The 20,330-nt window shown below is 42.7% G+C and overlaps 1 protein-coding gene across 3 annotated transcripts; it reads left to right on the top strand.

Moving 5' to 3' along the window:
- Positions 1-19,837, top strand: LOC129841838 (uncharacterized). Of its 3 annotated transcripts, XM_055910150.1 has the most exons (7): positions 196-801; positions 6,554-6,691; positions 10,253-12,984; positions 13,322-13,479; positions 14,690-14,752; positions 14,951-15,136; positions 15,233-19,837. In XM_055910150.1, the coding sequence occupies exons 3-7, from the start codon at positions 12,215-12,217 to the stop codon at positions 16,408-16,410; spliced, it is 2,355 nt and encodes a 784-aa protein (XP_055766125.1). In that variant the 5' UTR covers positions 196-801; positions 6,554-6,691; positions 10,253-12,214; the 3' UTR covers positions 16,411-19,837. The 3 variants fall into 3 exon arrangements, with proteins under 3 accessions (XP_055766126.1, XP_055766125.1, XP_055766124.1); XM_055910151.1 differs by lacking the exons at positions 196-801; positions 6,554-6,691 and adding an exon at positions 1-189; XM_055910149.1 differs by lacking the exon at positions 6,554-6,691.
- The last annotated feature ends 493 nt before the right edge of the window (positions 19,838-20,330 follow it).

Consider the following 20,330-nt stretch of genomic DNA (forward strand, 5'->3'; position numbering starts at 1 on the left):
ATTGGAACCAATCCTATTGGAACCATAATCACTTCCTTAAGCCAATTACAGACCATGATGGATGGGTTGGAATTCAGCATCCGAAAGCCCTGGACAGAACTCTCATCAACACCAGTTCGAGCGACCAATGGGAGCGCACTTGAGCTTTACGGACCTTAGTGAGACCAGTCGCACAAACCCATAGGCGAGGTATGATTGGGGTCGGTCGGAATTTCTGACGGAACTCTTAAATCAGCTTGGAATAAATGGAACGTAAATTTGCAGAGGAAAAATGTGTAGTTTAATTCAGGAAAAAAAAAATCTGGCGACCTTCTTTTTGACGGTGTGATATGCCTATTGTGCTGCACTTGCTCGCTAGAGTGAGTTTCGTAGGAGAGCTAGATTTGCGTTTTCTTCTACGGATTTTTTACCAGACAATTATATGTGCAACACATGGAATTTATGCACATCGTTTAGTTACAAAATGTATTTCAGCAGGAAAAGTTAGACAATATTTCCATAAACTTGCCATTGCACAGCTTGTAGGCTATTCTAATAATAGTTTATTCCATCGATAGATTCAACTAAAAGAGTTTAGCTCAGGCGAGTAAAAATAAATAGTGCAGATATGTTATATTGTCGACGGATATGCTGGCACACAACATTGGGCAGCAGTTTATCGACTACAAAATGAGGAGGATTTGTCACAGTAGTCTTCCTTCAACAGTTTATAAGACAGTCGTTATTGCCTAACCAGAGCGAATTTATCGCAGCAATCCAGTGCGCACGGTCTCCCCGGCTGTTATACGGCAGAACGCGCAGGTAAGACATGGCAATATATTTAAAAAAAATTATACAGGAACGTCATGAAACAAATGCTCAGTAATAGTTTAAATTGTCTTCGTGTTTCTCGTTACCTCGGGTTCCACATTGGCACAAAGTGATTTGTTATCAATATGGATAAATATAGGATACAGCAACAAAACATATTGATTTGAAAGCTGCGCCACAGAAATCAATTTATCACATAAACACGCTTGTAAGACGCAGCTGATACACATTGACACAGTTTTTATACATTGACACTTCATATGTGATTAGACTACACACACGCAGCCAGTCAGTGTATACACACTCGGGTTCTTATACACCCACGCACGCTTAATGATACATGCAAGTCATACCTCCGTAACCTACATGAAATAATGTATGCGTGCAGTGGCTGAGCTACAAGTTGTTAACCTGTAAAATATATAGATGTGCCGAAGTCCATTCATACACAGACCGGTTACAGCCAGATATGGGTACACAAGCAGCGGCAGGTTCATTGCGCAGTAAAACTCACTATGGGCATTTCAAATTTACGTCTGTTTGCACTAGGCTACTTCTTCTCTGCTGGCCTTTTATCAGAACTAAAGCCATTTTTTTGTGCAGTGTGCATATTAGACTCTATTCTTTCTCAATATGGAATATGAAAGGAATGTTGTTCAAATGTGAGCATTTAACATGTTGCTCTCCAATCTGGGTGTGGAGATATTTCCCTCCACACCCAGATTGGATCAAACCAATCTGAAACCAATGAGTCATGATGGACAAGTTTTATTACATCTTCTTCACACTATAGTATCATAAATCAATAAGCAAGATGCTGTTGCTGTGATACAATGGCATGCAGGATTAGTCCTGTGTGTTTGTTCTGAATAAGATTAGTGTCATGTCATGATGTCCTTCCTTCAGTGGACATGGAACTCATGGATACATCATTCTGATCTGCACAGCACTGAGTGTTTTGTCCTTCACTTTTTGTTCCCATGTATTCTCTCACTCCCTCCCTCCCTCCTTTCCTCCCGTCCTTTAGCATGCAACAATGTATGTGAGACAGCCTTGCCTCTGCCCCCACTCCTCATGCAACTGCAATGCTTCTAGTCAGGAAGAGACATAACTATAGAGAGACATCTATAGAGAGGGATCTAACTTACAATCTTACAGTATAAACTCAGTGGCCAGTTTAAGGTACACCCATCTAGTACTGTGTCGGACCTCCTTTGCCTCCAGAACAGCCTGAATTATTTGGGGCATGGAAACATTGCTCAATTGGTGTCAAGGGACCTAACGTGTGCCAGGAAAACATTTCCCACGCCATTACACCACCGCTACCAGCCTGTCCATGCAGGATGGGGCCATGGACTCATGCTGCTTACGCCAAATCCTGACTCTGCCATCAGCATGACGCAACAGGAACTGGGATTCGATGGACCAGCCAAAGTTTTCTCACTCCTAAATTGTCCAGTGCTGTTGATCACTTGCCCAGTGGAGCCGCTTCTTCTTCTTCTTGTTTTAAGCTGATAGGAGTGGAACCCAGTGTGGTCGTCTGCTGCAATAGCCCATCCGTGACAAGGACCAACGAGTTGTGCATTCCAAGATGCCATTCTGCATACCACTGTTGTACTGCGTCGTTATTTGCCTGTTTGTGGCCTGCCTGTTGCACGATTCTTGCCATTCTCCTTCGACCTCTCATCAACAAGCTGTTTTCGCCCACAGGATTGCCACTTACTGGATGCTTTTTGTTTGTCGCAACATTCTCGGTAAACCCTAGACTGTCGTGTGTGAAAAGCCCAGGAGGCCGGCTGTTTCTGAGACACTCGAAACCACACGCCTGGCACTGACAATAATACCATGCTTAAGTCGCTCATTTTGCCCATTCTAATGTTCAATCAAACAGTAACTGAATGCCTCGATGCTTGCTTTATATAGCACACCACTACCATGTGACTCAATCTGTAGTGGCAAACTATTTTCGTAAACTGGCCACTGATTGTATAGTATTAACTATACAGATATAACAATAGAGACTAACTTACAGTGTCTAGTGGTACCTATAGAGATATAACTATAGAGACATCTAACTTCTGATGTTACAGTATATTGTAGTAACTATAGAGATATAACTATAGAGACTAACTTACAGTATTTAGTGGTAACTATAGAGATATAACTATAGAGATATCTAACTTACGATGTTCCAGTATATTGTAGTAACTATAGAGATATAACTATAGAGACTAACTTTAGATGTTACAGTATATAGTGGTAACTATAGAGATATAACTATAGAGATATCTAACTTACGATGTTACAGTATATAGTGGTAACTATAGAGAGAAACTATAGAGACGTCTAACGATGTTAAAGCATATAGTGGTCTCTGTAGAGATATCTAACTTCTGATGTAACAGTATATAGTGGTAACTATAGAGATATAACTATAAAGACTAACTTACAGTATATAGTGGTAACTATACAGATATAACTATAGAGATATCTAACTTACGATGTTACAGTATATAGTGGTAACTATACAGATATAACTATAGAGACATCTAACTTAGGATGTTACAGTATATAGTGGTAACTATAGAGATATAACAATAGAGACATCTAACTTCTGATGTTACAGTATATAGTGGTAACTATAGAGATATAACTATAGAGATATCTAACTTCTGATGTTACAGTATATAGTGGTAACTATAGAGATATAACAATAGAGACATCTAACTTCCGATGTTACAGTATATAGTGGTAACTATACAGATATAACTATAGAGACATCTAACTTAGGATGTTACAGTATATAGTGGTAACTATAGAGATATAACAATAGAGACATCTAACTTCTGATGTTACAGTATATAGTGGTAACTATAGAGATATAACCACATAGATATCTAACTTCTGATGTTACAGTATATAGTTGTAACTATAGAGACTAACTTACGATATAATATATAGTGGTAACTATAGAGATATAACCACATAGATATCTAACTTCTGATGTTACAGTATATAGTTGTAACTATAGAGACTAACTTACGATATAATATATAGTGGTAACTATAGAGATATAACTATAGAGACTAACCTACGAAATAATATATAGTGGTAACTATAGAGATATATAACTTAGGATGTTACAGTATATAGTGGTAACTATAGAGACTAACTTACAGTAAATAGTGGTAACTATAGAGATATAATCATAGAGACATCTAACTTACGATGTTACAGCATATAGTGGTAACTAAAGAGATATAACTATAGAGATATCTAACTTCTGATGTTACAGTATATAGTGGTAACTATAGAGATATAACTATAGAGATATCTAACTTCTGATGTTACAGTATATAGTGGAAACTATAAAGATATAACTATAGAGATATCTAACTTCTGATGTTACAGCATATAGTAGTAACTGTACAGATATAACAATAGAGACTAACTTACAGTATATAGTGGTAACTATAGAGATATAGCTATAGAGTCTTACTTACAGTATATAGTGGTAAATATAGAGATACAACTATAGAGATATCTAACTTACGATGTTCCAGCATGTAGTGGTAACTGTAGAGATGTAACTATTGAGATATTTAACTTACGATGTTACAGTATATAGTGGTAACTATAGAGATATAACTATAGAGATATCTAACTTACTATGTTACTGCATATAGTGGTAACTATAGAGATTTAACTATAGAGATATCTAACTTACTATGTTACTGCATATAGTGGTAACTATAGAGATATAGCTACAGAGTCTTACTTCCAGTATATAGTGGTAAATATAGAGATACAACTATAGAGATATCTAACTTACGATGTTCCAGCATGTAGTGGTAACTGTAGAGATGTAACTATTGAGATATTTAACTTACGATGTTACAGTAGTGGTAACTATAGAGATAAAGCTATAGAGTCTTACTTACAGTATATAGTGGTAACTATAGAGATTTAACTATAGAGATATCTAACTTACGATGTTCCAGTATATAGTGGTAACTATAGAGATATCTAACTTAAGATGTTACAGCATATAGTGGTAACTATAGAGATATAACTATAGAGATATCTACCTTATGATGTTACAGCATGTAGTGGTAACTATAGTTATAACTATAGAGATCAAATCAAAGTTTATTTGTCACGTGCGCCAAATACAACAGGTACAGTGAAATGTTTACTTACAGGCTCTAACCAATGGTGCTAGAGAAAAAAAGATGTGTGTGTGTGTGTTTGTGTGTGTGTGTGTGTGTGTGTGTGTGTGTGTGTGTGTGTGTGTGTGTGTGTGTGTGTGTGTGTGTGTAAGTAAAGAATTAAAACAACAGTAAAAAGACATTTGAAAAAAGATTAGCAAGGCTATATACAGACACCTGTTAGTCAGGCTTATTGAGGTAGTATGTACATGTAGGTATGGTTAAAGTGACTATGCATATATGATGAACAGAGAGTAGCAGAAGCGTAAAAGAGGGGTTGGCGGGTGGTGGGACATAATGCAGATAGCCCGGTTAGCCAATGTGCGGGAGCACTGGTTGGTCGGGCCAATTGAGGTAGTATGTACATGAATGTATAGTTATAGTGACTATGCATATATGATAAACAGAGAGTAGCAGCAGCGTAAAAGAGGGGTTGGGGGGGGGGGTGGCACACAATACAAATAGTCCAGGTAACCATTTGGTTACCTGTTCAGGAGTCTTATGGCTTGGGGGTAAAAACTGTTGAGAAGCCTTTTTGTCCTAGACTTGGCACTCCGGGACCGCTTGCCACGCGGTAGTAGAGAGAACAGTCTGTGGCTGGGGTCTTTGACAATTTTTAGGGCCTTCCTCTGACACCGCCTGGTGTAGAGGTCATGGATGGCAGGCAGCTTTGCCCCAGTGATGTACTGGGCCGTACGCACTACCCTCTGTAGTGCCTTGCGGTCGGAGGCCGAGCAATTGCCGTACCAGGCAGTGATGCAACCAGTCAGGATGCTCTTGATGTTGCAGCTGTAGAACCTTTTGAGGATCTCAGGACCCATACCAAATCTTTTTAGTTTCCTGAGGGGGAATAGGCTTTGTCGTGCCCTCTTCACGACTGTCTTGGTGTTGTTGTTTGTTTTTGTTGATGTGGACACCAAGGAATTTGAAGCTCTATCTTACTTACGATGTTACATCATATAGTGGTAACTATAGAGATATAACCATAGAGACGTCTAACTTCTGATGTTACAGTATATAGTGGTAACTATAGAGATATCTAACTTACAATGTTACAGCATATAGTGGTATCTATACAGATATAACTATAGCGACTAATTTACAGCATATAGTGGTAACTATAGAGATATAACTATAGAGATATCTAACTTCTGATGTTACAGCATATGTCATTTTTACTTGTAGGTGTGTTAGCATACTGGTGATACATTACAGGAATTATAACTGCATGATATTTCACTCTATTTTGCGTCTTTAGTCGTGACAAGTCTTTTGGATTAGAATATCCTGCTGGAAAATGCAGGTTGGGATGCCTTTTCATGAGAATAGATGTTGTTAGTTGAAATGATGAGTAATGTGGTGATGGAGATAGAACAATGTAGATAGATAGAGGATACAGGATGAAATGGAAGATATTATGGTATCATGGACAACCAGTGATGATGGAGGTAGAAGTTTCAGAATTGGCTAATAGGTGTAGATTGGACTATACCTATTTTTTTCTCTCTCCATCTCTCTCTCTCTCTTACACACAGACAGAGCTGCAGTGCTATTCTAAGAGAGTTAGCTGCCTCAACCCACGCACCAAATCTGAGAAAGGGAGAACGAGGGAGATGGGAGACAGGAGAGAGTGAGAGGAGGAATGAAAGGAGAGAGGGAGAGACTACAGAAAGGTTCAGAATGTCTGTAGAGTGTACTGCAGACACACACACACACACACACACACACACACACACACACACACACACACACACACACACACACACACACACACACACACACACACACACACACAATCTCTCTGACTGACATACATGCTGCCACTTCAACAACAGCATTAACAGTGTTCATTGTGCAGATATCAGATCTTGCGGATGCAAGTGAAAGGACCTCCAAACACTCTCTTCCATCATATTTCATGCTTGTTGTGTCACCCTGTCTTGTTATGTTGTTTGGGTTGTGCATTTGTGGGTCTGTCTAACTGTGATGTGCTGTGCTGTGCGGTGTTATATTGGTAAGTGCTGGGAGAAATGTACTTGATTTTGTGCCACCCACACACCGCCCTCCCACTCACCACCGTCTATGCGTCTATACCTCTGGCTCTTCCTGCTCCCCACCAACTCTCTGCTCATTTAAATCCCGACCCTACATTTATCCCCCTGCGCTCTCTCTCTCTGTTTCACTCTTTCTTTCTCTCCCTCTCTCATCTGCTTTTCAGGAGCTGATGCTCCTGCAAAAGGCAGACACACTAACACACAGACACACCTAGCATACCTACATGCACACACCGTGAAGGGGTAGCTTTGTGTGCATGGATTTATTGTGTATTTATTTATATAGGATCCTAAACTGTCAATGAATTATCACATCCTTCCAGTTAATTGATCTTTATTCATGAGCTCAACCTTTACCTGTTGGTTTGAACATTAGAATGAGTGACATGCCCCTTTAATTGTGTGAGCTGACTGCGTTCAGGCTTTGTTAATTAGCTGATTGCACTTGCACACACCTGTGGCCTGCTGCCTGAAGCGTTTCAGTTTGTTTAAATGGAGGATGATGTTCTGTGTGTGAGTGGGACTGCTGGGATGTCTGCAAGTGTTTTTAATACAACTACAATATTTATTACGATATCACTATCTCTGTCTCATCAATGTGAGGGCCAGCTATCTCACACACGCATAACAGCACACAAATTAGCGCGAACCACTGCTTTTAATCAGGGCAAGGTGACCAGAAACATGCCCGAATACAAATAGTGTAGCTATTCCCTCCGCAAGGCAATCGAACAAGCTAAGCGTCAGTATAGAGACAAAGTAGAGTCGCAATTCAACGGCTCAGACACAAGAAGTATGTGGCAGGGTCTACAGTCAATCACGGATTACAAAAAGAAAACCAGCCCTGTCGCGGACCAGGATGTCTTGCTCCCAGACAGACTAAACAAATTCTTTGCTCACTTTGAGGACAATACAGTGCCACTGACACGGCCAGCTACCAAAACATGCGGACTCTCCTTCACGGCAGCTGACTTGAGTAAAACATTTAAACGTGTTAACCCTCGCAAGGCTGCAGGCCCAGACGGCATCCCCAGCTGCATCCTCAGAGCATGCGCAGACCAGCTGGCTGGTGTGTTTACGGACATATTCAATCAATCCTTATCCCAGTCTGCTGTCCCCACATGCTTCAAGAGGGCCACCATTGTTTCTGTTCCCAAGAAAGCTAAGGTAACTGAGCTAAACGACTACCGCCCCGTAGCACTCACTTCCATTATCATGAAGCGCTTTGAGAGACTAGTCAAGGACCATATCACCTCCACCCTACCTGACACCCTAGATCCACTCCAATTTGCTTACCGCCCCAATAGGTCCACAGACGACGCAATCGCAACCACACTGCACACTGCCCTAACCCATCTGGACAAGAGGAATACCTATGTGAGAATGCTGTTCATCGACTACAGCTCAGCATTTAACACCATAGTACCCTCCAAACTCGTCATCAAGCTCGAGACCCTGGGTCTCGACCCCGCCCTGTGCAACTGGGTACTGGACTTCCTGACGGGCCGCCTCCAGGTGGTGAGGGTAGGTAACAACATCTCCACTCCGCTGATCCTCAACACTGGGGCCCAACAAGGGTGCGTTCTGAGCCCTCTCCTGTACTCCCTGTTCACCCATGACTGCGTGGCCATGCACCCCTCCAACTCAATCATCAAGTTTGCAGACGACACTACAGTGGTAGGCTTGATTACCAACAACAACGAGACAGCCTACAGGGAGGAGGTGAGGGCCCAGGTGAAGGCCCTCGGAGTGTGGTGTCAGGAAAATAACCCCACACTCAATGTCAACAAAACAAAGGAGATGATTGTGAACTACAGGAAACAGTAGAGGGAGCACCCCCCTATCCACATCGACAGGGCAGTAGTGGAGAGGGTAGTAAGTTTAAGTTCCTCGGCGTACACCTCACGGACAAACTGAATTGGTCCACCCACACAGGCAGCGTGGTGAAGAAGGCGCAGCAGCACCTCTTCAACCTCAGGAGACTGAAGAAATTCGGCTTGTCACCAAAAGCACTCACAAACTTTTACAGATGCACAATCGAGAGCATCCTGTCGGGCTGTATCACCGCCTGGTACGGCAACTGCTCCGTCCACAACCGTAAGGCTCTCCAGAGGGTAGTGAGGTCTGCACAACGCATCACCGGGTGCGAACTACCTGCCCTCCAGGACACCTAGACCACCCGATGTCACAGGAAGCCCATAAAGATCATCAAGGACAACAACCACCCGAGCCACTGCCTGTTCACCCCGCTATCATCCAGAAGGCGAGGTCAGTACAGGTGCATCAAAGCAGGGACCGAGAGACTGAAAAACAGCTTATATCTCAAGGCCATCAGACTGTTAAACAGCCACCACTAACATTGAGTGGCTGCTGCCAACATACTGACTCAACTCCAGCCACTTTAACAATGTAAAAATTGATGAAAAAATGTATCACTGGCCACTTTAAACAATGCCACTTCATATAATGTTTACATACCCTACATTACTCATCTCATATGTATATTCTGTACTCTATACCATCTACTGCATCCTGCCTATGCCGTTCTGTGCCATCATTCATTCATATATTTTTATGTACATATTCCTCATTCCTTTACACTTGTGTGTATAAGGTAGTTGTTGTGAAATTGTTAGGTTAGATTACTTGTTGGTTATTACTGCATTGTCGGAACTAGAAGCACAAGCATTTCGCTACACTCACATTAACATCTGCTAACCATGTGTATGTGACAAATAAAATTTGATTAGATTTGAAATTCAGGTACATATGGCTGGCTGCCCTGCACACACACACACACACAGACACACACACACACACACACACACACACACACACACACACACACACACACACACACACACACACACACACACACACACACACACACACACACACACACACACACACACACACACACACACACACACACACACACACATTTAGATGCATACAGTATGCATGGTGCATACTTCTTGACAAGTTCTATTCCAATTTATAGCTAGAAATTCATGAGTGTCTTACAGAGTGTGTTGTCTGTGTGTTGCTGTGGTGTGTGTTAGAATACGAGAGAGGTATGTGTGAGTGTGTTTGTTTGTGTGTGTGTGGGGTGGGGGGGTGGGGGTGGGGGGGGGGCTTGAAGTCCACTCTCCTAATCGATTCTTTCTGTGTTCCATACAGGATCCACAAATCTGTGAAGACATTCCAGGCCTGATCCCCTTTATCCAAATCTGAAGACAATACAGGAAATCAAGCAGAACTTTCAGGGAACAAAAGAGTTCTTTATAAAAACTTGGAATAACAGTGTGAACTGCTGGTTGTATTCTCCATTGTTTTTATTCACATTGAAACAAGTAGAGCCATCAGTGATTTCAGCAGCCCCCCTGCCTCCCCTATCCATGCCTACATGCTCAGCGACAGATAAGAACTGTTTTGATAATTGTATGTAATTATAATTTGTGTGGGAGACGGAGCTGTCTCTGTCTATTATCACCTGTAACCTCAGACACAATAACTCCACACATTTACATATTTCTCTCCAAAAATGCTTTTCTTTCAGTTTTAGGACCAAATCAGGAATAATCAGAGTTATTGAAGGAATGGCACATGTGAACTACAATGTGCTATTCAGTCCTCAACCATCATAATGAGACACAACTGAATTCAATCTGTAGAGTTACACCTCAAGCTCTTTTCCTTGTATATTCTATACTAGACCATACATACTAAGTTTGTACATCTAAAAACAGAGATACCCACCCAGCCACTAGCTAAAATGAAAACGGCTTTTTCAGTCTATTTGATATAATACGATTTGTCGTACCGTTTTATATTTTCTCCTCATTTGCGGTATTCACTGCCCTCTGTCCTTAATGTAGGGCGCTGGCTCTGTAGCCTTCAGCCCAATCAGAGGAACAGTAAGTGCCTATGCATTTTAGATAAGACCATAATACATTTAAGTAAATAAGTGGCCAATGCATTATGTAGTTAGTGACCTGTGATGTTTATATGCCTGGAAGGGCAATGTCCTGCTTTACAGTCACACAGTATGTTTACACTACGCCACAGCCATTCAGTGCCCTGACCCGTTAAGAACCACAACCTCTCCAACTGCCATTCAAATGGTCTGCAACATCTGAAAGCACAGGAACACAACTTATTTAGATTTATTTAGCACAAGATTTATTTAGTACAAATCTTTTATTTAGCATAATATTGAAACATTTAGACATTTATATGTAGAGATTTTAGTTTACAGGTTGAATATTAGTTTACAGGTTGAATAGTAGTTTACAGGTTGAGAATATTAGTTTACAGGTTGATTCTAAGTGCAAACTTGGAATGTATCCAGCGCCAAAACGACATGATTGAATCATTAACTGTTTACATTTTAGGAACAATGTTTACAGAGGACTGTTGCCCTTAAAACACAGGCCTATGTGTCATTTTGTGACATATTATTTTACAAGTGCCATAACCGAAAGGAAATTTATAAAATTGCCATAACTCATTGAGGAAGCTTACTTTTTGTCTTCAGCAAAACAAAGCACAACGTGTTCAGGAATACGTCATGGTGAAGGTAAAAACCCTCTGTTTGACCTTTCATCCAAGGAGAGTCCATCTATTTTTGTATTTTTGCATGTGAATGTTATAACCTCAAACTAACTTCACATTATTCATAGCTAGGTTTTGTATGGTAGATAGATTCTAGAACTAGGAGAAGAAATAGACGATCTGGGTATGATCAAGATCATAATGTTCAGTTTACCCTCGTTTACTCTGTAAGGTTTATACAGATCTGATTTTACTGTAATGGGATGCAGAATATTATCACCGAAGATGTTGAAGATAATAGTAACAGAATGAACGCCATGTAAATACCTCTGTCACCAATGGTTGACACTTACAACTGGTTGACACTCGTGACTTCCATCTCTTAAAGCGTATCTAGAATTCACTCACAAAGTTCATCATACATATTCATTATTAAATTAAGATATTTTGAAACTATGAGTACCAAACAACTCATACCTGCTACCTAAATGTTTCAAATAGTATTTTAGTGGTTTAATTCTGAAAAAAGGACAGCATTGTAACAGCGTTGAGTCGACAACAGAAAATAGAGCTCTTAGTCATGTAAAGATGACGCCCACCACCAATCTCCAAGTCTTCGCCGTCTCCCTCCTCTCTCTCCTTGCTGCCCCACTTACCACAGCTGAGGACAGCTCCCTATCTCCCACTCCCTCTCCCCTAAGTACCGACCCCCGGCCTCGCCAGGGGGGCTCCACCGAACCCCCTCAGTCCGCCCCCAGCCCCCCTCTCCTCCTCCTGGCCATCCATGCCAACCTCCGTCCCGCTGCCCTCCGGGGCAGGCCCAAAGCTCCAGAGAAACTTCCAGAATCCCCTGGGGTTCTGGAGACCCCTCCCCGACCCCTGGCCCAGATCATGTTCCCCAAGAACGTGACGTCTGCGGCAGCGGGAGCCCTGGCTCCTCCTTTGGGCACGGCCCAGGTGGCTCCTCCTCCCCGCACACTGGTGGACGTGGATGTGTGCCATGGTTACTATGACGTCATGGGTCAGTTGGACAACACCTTCAACTGCTCCAAGGACAGCTTCATCTACTGCTGTGGCAGCTGCCACTACCGCTTCTGCTGCCCCGACCCCACCCGTCGTTTGGAGCAGAGCAGCTGTACCAACTACGACTCCCCGGATTGGGCCAAGACCCAGCCACCAAACGCCATACTCCTGGATGATGATGAGCCGGAACTGGACCCTCTGCAGCCTCTGAGCCACAACACAGGCTTTGTGATTGGAGGTGTCATTGTGTTTATGGTAGCGGTTGCCGTGGGGATTAAGATAATGTTCAACAAGGTGTCGCAGCAGGCCAATAACGGAGAGATCAACATGCCCAGGTGAGGGGAGGGGTCAATCAGTCACAGACCAGACAGATGAACAGACAGAGCATAAGACAGACAGACAGATAGACAGATGGACAGTCAGATAGACAGACAAACACAGATTAGACAGATGGACAGTCAGATAGACAGACAAACACAGATTCTTTAATAATTCCATAATGTCGTTATAACATGTTTATAGCATGTTTCATTCATAAGATTAGACAAGATATGATATCGGTAATGCCAGGAGGGGAACTGTTATTACTCCAGGCAATAAAACACATTTTACACCAGCTAATTACTTATACGTTTACATTTTTGACATTATCTTTTTGGTTTCTCCTCTCAGAGCGCTGGTGGACATGTTGCGTCACCAGTCCAGTCCAGTGCAGCAGGATGAGAGGAACAACAGCGTGGCTCTGTGTGGTTCAGGGGAGGGACAGGGTACGCTGGGCAGACCTCCCAAAAACCTCTACGCCCCTGGCCTGCCCAGCAAGGACAACAGACGTGAGTGCCCAGGGGAGCATTCAGTTGGAACAAACAGGAAACATGTTTTTGAAATGAAAAAGGGAAATGAGGACAAGCTCACATAGCACACTTCTGTTTCAAAGTCGTTTCTCCTGTTTTGTGCTGTTGTTGGGCTTTAGGCTTATTTCAAACTGTCTTGTAAGAAAGGGGAACGGGTAAAATGGATTAGATGAGGTTATTAGTCACATGCACAGTGTTGCAGATGTAATCGCTGGGCACAGTGAAATACTTATGATCCGAGCTCCAACAGCACAGGTCAAAAAAAGACAAGTGAATGAGACAATAATAAAAATAATATTACAACTGTAGCAATGATAATGTCTATTGGGGGGAGGGGCAGGGTAAGTGTTATTGGGAGAGGGTAGAATATCCATAGGGGGAAAAGCAAGGGGGAGGAGTAGGTAGCTGCCTAGTGGCTATTCAGCAGCCTGATGGTTGGCGGTAGAACCTATTGGCCAGTCTGACAGTTTTCGCCATGATACTCCTATACTGCCAGCGTCTGAGTGATGGAAGCAGGGAGAACAGGCCATGATGGCTTGGGTGCCACGAGGTCCCTGATGATCTTCTTGGCCTTCCTGCGACACCTGGTGTAGTAGGTGTCATGGAGGGCAGGCAGTGAGCACCTAATGGCTCGTTTGGCTGAGCGTACCACCCTCTGTAGAGCCTTGCAGTCAGCGTTGCCGTACCAGGATGCGATGCAGACCAACAGTACTCTCTCGATGGTGCTCCTGTAAAACACTGTGAGGGCCCTCAGAGACAGGACAAATTTATTCAGCCTCCTGCCTGAGGTAGAAGAGTCGCTGCTGTGCCTTCTTTAATGCAGTGTCCATGTGGTTTGACCATTTCATCTCATCGGAGATGTGTACGTCGAGGAACTTGGAAGTTTTTGAAGAGGGATAGTTATGTGTATTTGAAACACAGTGCAATATCCTGGTCGATTCCCACAGGCTCAATAAATGATAAGTGAGGGAGTGTGTAAAGGGGAATTGGCCCAGGTAATGTAAAAGAGGATGGATGCCTTGATCTTAATGTGGTTAATAAACCATGAAGCTAGAAATTGCCTGATAACATCCACAATTGAACACATCATACAGTGTATCCCTCTGCTGTCTCACTCACGTACACACACACATCTACATTATGTATACACTGTTGCTCCACAGCTGATGACTGTTTGTTTGTTTTGCAGTGGGGAATATTCAACACAATTTTATCCATTCAGGAACCAGTCCCAATCACACTGCTACCATCGGTAAGTCAACTGGTGGTGTAAATTGTTGGTTCCAGTGACATACTGTAATGTATGCATCTGGTGGCCTTCCATGTTTTACAGTTATTCACAATAATGTCTTAGATGTCAATGATACCAACCTGGTTAGATAAAGGTTGTCCAAAAAACAACAATTAAGAAACAAACAAACCATAACATAGCTGTCTTTTGACCCCTCAGAACACGCCCCCCGTATGAACAACGCCCAGCTGGCGGCAGGAGGCACTCTTCTGTCCAGCAAACACAACAATACTAAAGGACAGCCCTCCTTCCACCACTCCCTCCACAACCTGGCACAGCTCCCCCCATCCTACGAGAACGCCACCAAGCCAGAGCTCAACAGATACTCCTCGCTCAAACGCCTGGGTGAGTAGTGTACCACGTAGCAACATAGAGATAGACCCCGTTACACAGAAAACAATAGCTCTATGACTTGTTTCACTATTCCTCTTTTTATTCCAGAAAAGAGTGGTCTTGATGAATATTCATCGGGCTACTGCACCACCAAGAGGCGTCCCCACACGGCCCAGCCCGCTCTCCAGTCCTCCAGTCACCACATCCCCTGTGGCGGAGATTACAACACCATGGGTGGGAGGGGCACCCTCCCCCGCCACGCCCCCCGACCCTGGATCCAACCCACCGGCCTACCCCCCGTCTCCCCCACGGTCAACCCCTACCCCCTGGACCCAACCGAGCAGCACTACAACCCCAACTACGACACCCTGTCCAAGCCTGCCAGGAAGGTCATGTCGCAGGACCAGCTGCTCAACATGGGGGACGTCCCCGGGAACACTGGGACCCTCTCCAGGATGTCCAAGAACCAGCAGCACCAGTACTACAAAGCCATGGCTGCTGCTACTAAGAACTCCAACACCCAGACCCTGACAAGGAAGCCCCAGGATCGACCCCAGGAGCGGCCTCAGTCCAACACCCAGACCCTGACAAGGAAGCCCCAGGATCGACCCCAGGAGCGGCCTCAGTCCAACACCCAGACCCTGACACGGAAGCCCAAGGATCGACCCCAGGAGCGGCCTCAGTCCAACAACCAGACCCTGACGAGGAAGCCCAAGGATTGGCCCCAGGAGCGTCCCCAGGATCGCCTACTCATGTCCCCAGATCACCTGGAGGAGAGCATGGGTAGGGGGGTCGGAGGGATGGGAGTGGGTGTGCAGGATCCATACGCCCATGGAGGCGGGGGAGGCATGGTCCCCACTCTCCCCCGGGGTGGTCTCACCCCTCAGCAGAAAGCCCAGTCCCAGCAGAATGTATGTGCCACGCCCTCCCTGGACCGCCACCACATGATCAAGATGAACTCTCACCCCACCTCAGGGAGGGAGCAGGAGAGAAGCCAGGGCATGACGGGGCATATGAGCGGAGGCATGGGGGGAGGCATGGGGGGCTGGGGTGGTAGCGAGATGCCCGGGGCGGGGGTTGTCATGGGAACAGGGACGCTAGGGGGCCACAGCGCCAAGAGGATGGCTTTCGCTGCCAAGAGGCAGAACACTATTGAGCAGTTACATTTTATACCAGGAGGGGGCGACGGAGGAGCGGGAGGAGGAAGTAGAGGAGGAGGAAGTGGAGGAGGAGGGGGAGGCAGTCAGGGCATCAGGACAGGCAGTAAGAATGAGGTGACAGTGTGAGGTGCACCAGGTAGAAATTGCCATCAACTGCAGATCTAGGATCAGATTATCTCACCCCTAAACCCACCCTTAACCATTAGGGGGATGAACAAATATCTGACTCTGTATCAGTGGTTAGGGCAAATTCTACCTACTGTGTGTGTGGTCTTCATGAAGAGAGTAGACATATGAGAATAGGAAGGGTAGAGAAGGAAATATGGTGAATCAATCTGTACATATAGGGAGATGAAGGACTTGCTTAGAGGTCAAAATGGTAGAGGGATGGAATTATCCTGCCATTTTTATAAATGTGATACATCAGCCATATTTCATATCTAAATGTGCCATATTGCCATACACTGATGCCATGAATAACTGAAAAAGAACAAATGTGGGAGAAATTAGATAACTAGGACTTAGTTAAGAAACTGGTTTGCTCATGCATAACCTTGTGTTTTATATCAAATGTTTTAAAGAATAAATACACTTTTGAGCCATATTAGAAAGGAGGGACCAAGATAATACATCTAAGTATGAGAGAGAGAAGGGTGGTGTACGGCCAGACTGTGTACTTCAGTGTTACATAGAAAAATAGGTTACACTTGTTTCAAAGGATGCTATTTTCCTCATGGAGCATTGAACTGATGATTTTCATGACCTATGATGTGGATGTCGGATGATGTAGGGTTTTGAATCCGGGGAGTGGTGTACGAGTGAGCCCGCCTCATTGTGACGCAGGAAGCTGTCTATAGTTGCTTCTTGTGTGAATGAATGAGTGACATTGGGAAAATTGCTTCCATACATTCTCTAGTTGCCCCCAGTAACTGATCTGAGGTCAGTTTTGCATCCCACCACCGCCTAATAGTTATGCTCAGCATTTGGGGAGGTTGAGCTGATCCTAAATCTGTGCCTAAGTGCAACTTCTACCTGGAGCTCCCCTGTGACCCACCTGTCTTCATCAGGACAACCAAATCTGATTGAGCCATGAGTCACTTTGTTTGACGAGGAACTTCTGAGTTGGTCAGCCTACCAATAGGATGATTAGCTACTGCAACTACAGGGTATTTTCTTTCATAGAGCACAAAAAGTACAGTATGATGCAGGTGTTGCACTTCATAATACGACTGACCTTCAAAGCCATGCATTGGGATACAAATAAAATACCAGAGAAAGCACGTCTGACAATCACCATTTTATTATTCTCACCAGAGGAGAACTGACACAAGTCAACATTTCTACAGGACAATACAAATGATTGGCTTCAGAGCAAGCCAAAGTGTATGTGTGTAGGGAATTGACTGTAACAAGGCAGTGGACTATAATGCATACTGTAGGATGACTCCAATGATGAAGCAGTCAGATCTGAGGGTGAGACTCAGAAGAGACTTGGGTGGCTAGGATGCCCTTCATCAGAAGAGGACCTTGCTCGTTCGTAGTAACACACTCCAACCGTTCTCTATTAGGTAGAAATGTCATAATATCAATAATAATGCTTAATATTAAGGGCTATCCTATCCTACATGTGTGGCTTTGGACCATATAATACAGCATATTAATGCTTTCACTTAATTTTTGGTGTTGATATTGTCACTGACGTGTGAGTACTAATGTTCTGTAGATACCTGGAATCAAACTTGTAAAAAAAACATGAGCAGTTTTTTTCCAGCCCAGTTCAAAGAGGGAAACACTAAGACAGAAACGTTTTTGCACAATCCCCTGATATTTGCACCAGATAAAGACAGACATATTTTGTATCACGTCTTAATGGTTTACATTCAGCAAAAGGAGGACACTCAGACACTGGTGATGCGCGGGGCTGTGTTTGATAAACTTAAGGGACTTAAGAAAATGAACAGACTTGTATTCGACTAAGAGAGAAGTATAACTGTATATATATATATCATCTACAGTATACAAAGTGTCTCATATTGCTTACAAATGGACAGAAGAAAAAAATCTGACATAATTCAGGAGATAAAATGACTGACATAATGATACAGATTTTCTTTTGACAATCTTCCTATAAACAATGGTAACTTACCCAGTGAGCAATATGGCATCTTTTAGACGTCCATGGACGTCGGCGTCAGACGGTGTTCACTGGGTAGTCCGTGTCGGTTATTGTCATGATTACGACAAGTGTTATTATTAATGATTATTATAATTGTTGTTATAATTAATGGTTATCTTATAGTTATGATGTTGGTGTTATTTTTCTTAGTGAGAATTTAAGTGTTTACATGTTTTTAGATACCTATCTTTCTCATGACATTTTGTTTGTTTTTGTTACATCTGAACACAAAATGGGGATTCAAACTAACACTGTCTAATCTTGATGCATGTCAACTCCATGCCTTGGTAATGCATTGACAATATGCCTGAATACAGGGCTTTATTACAGTATGTTTTGAGACAATGGCCCAATTACAAACCTATCCCTAGTCCCTTTCCCTAGATGGAGCCTTCTATCTAGACTATTTGAAAATATTGCATAGGTATTAGCAAAAGTTGTGTTGGTTCCACGTGTTGGGGTGGATTGATTACACTCACCGTTCACAAGGTCATACGATATTGATAGGGACTAGGGAGGGAAAAGTTCTGGGTCTGGGACCAAATTGAAACCCTTGCTAATACCACAGCCTAACCCAATAAAACCCAAAGGGTTAACACATGATGTCACAATGTATGTGTTTACATTAATGTCTTAAACACAGGTAGGTAAAATGGGTATAACAGTAACTACCTGAATGTTCAGTAACAGTGTCTTTTTTCAGGGAATTAGGACAGCTAACCTAGTTTTAGATTTGTATTTAAGTCACAGAAAGTCTGTAGCAATGTCTGTACTATCGCCACAAGCCATAACCATTGAAACAGTCATTACATACACTTCTGCCATTATTTTGTACATGGTAAACCTTTTTTTGTGTAAGTATATTGTATTTTATATAGCTAGTACAATCAGAATATTCTAATGGGTTGTGGCTCTCTTCTATAACATATTAATTTGAGGCTTCAACAAATTCTATGTGAGTATTTAGTGGAATGTACAGTGACCACCCAAATGCTTAACATTTAACATATTTCTATATAGCCTATTATGTGGCAACAGGGATATTTTTGATGAGTAATGACAAATAACACATGTAATAGATGGTGAATAAAATAAGACACAAAGAGATGAATGAATAGGTGTATGTTTCGACACCATCATTAATTCATTTAAACCTATGTAGAACGACGAAGGATAAATCTAAATCTAGATTTGTATGAGAATATATAGATTTGTATGGGATGATATTTACAAGTGAACTTCATGAATGTTTCCATGACTATTATTAATTTTAATATATTAAGGTCTACTTTTTAATTTCTCCAGTGCATTTTGATCCCCTTGGATACAGCAGTGATCGAACACTACATTTGTAAAATAAAGTTGGTGGAAAAGGTTGTCAGACTTGTTTCTTTCATCAGGGTCATACTCAAGTACTGACGAAATTGTATGATATTAGGAGTGATAAACTAGCCATCCTACTCAACTATTCTCATATGAAGTGATTTTACTGACAGGTAAGATTGAATAAATGTTAGACATTCTGTGGGAAGTTGTTCCTAAATCTACAGTAGGCTACAACTAAATCACTAGCTAATAGGGCAACCGCACCCCTGGAGAGCTACTGTCCTGCAAGCTTTAATTTAAACGAAATTATAACTTCCCCAGGACCTTAATTAACTGAATCAGGTATGTTACCACGGGTTTGGCGCAAAAGGTAAAACATTACCATTTCAATGAAACAACACATTTGCATGACAAAGCCTGTCACCCCGCACGTGCTAGAATGACAAGCATACAACTGTATGTCCAAACATCTAGGCATTTTTAAAAAGTTTTAAATGAATGACAATGAAATGCAAGTTAGCAAATACACGGCAGCCATTTTAAC

Source organism: Salvelinus fontinalis, unplaced genomic scaffold, assembly GCF_029448725.1.
Source record: "Salvelinus fontinalis isolate EN_2023a unplaced genomic scaffold, ASM2944872v1 scaffold_0002, whole genome shotgun sequence".
Lineage (NCBI taxonomy): Eukaryota > Metazoa > Chordata > Actinopteri > Salmoniformes > Salmonidae > Salvelinus > Salvelinus fontinalis.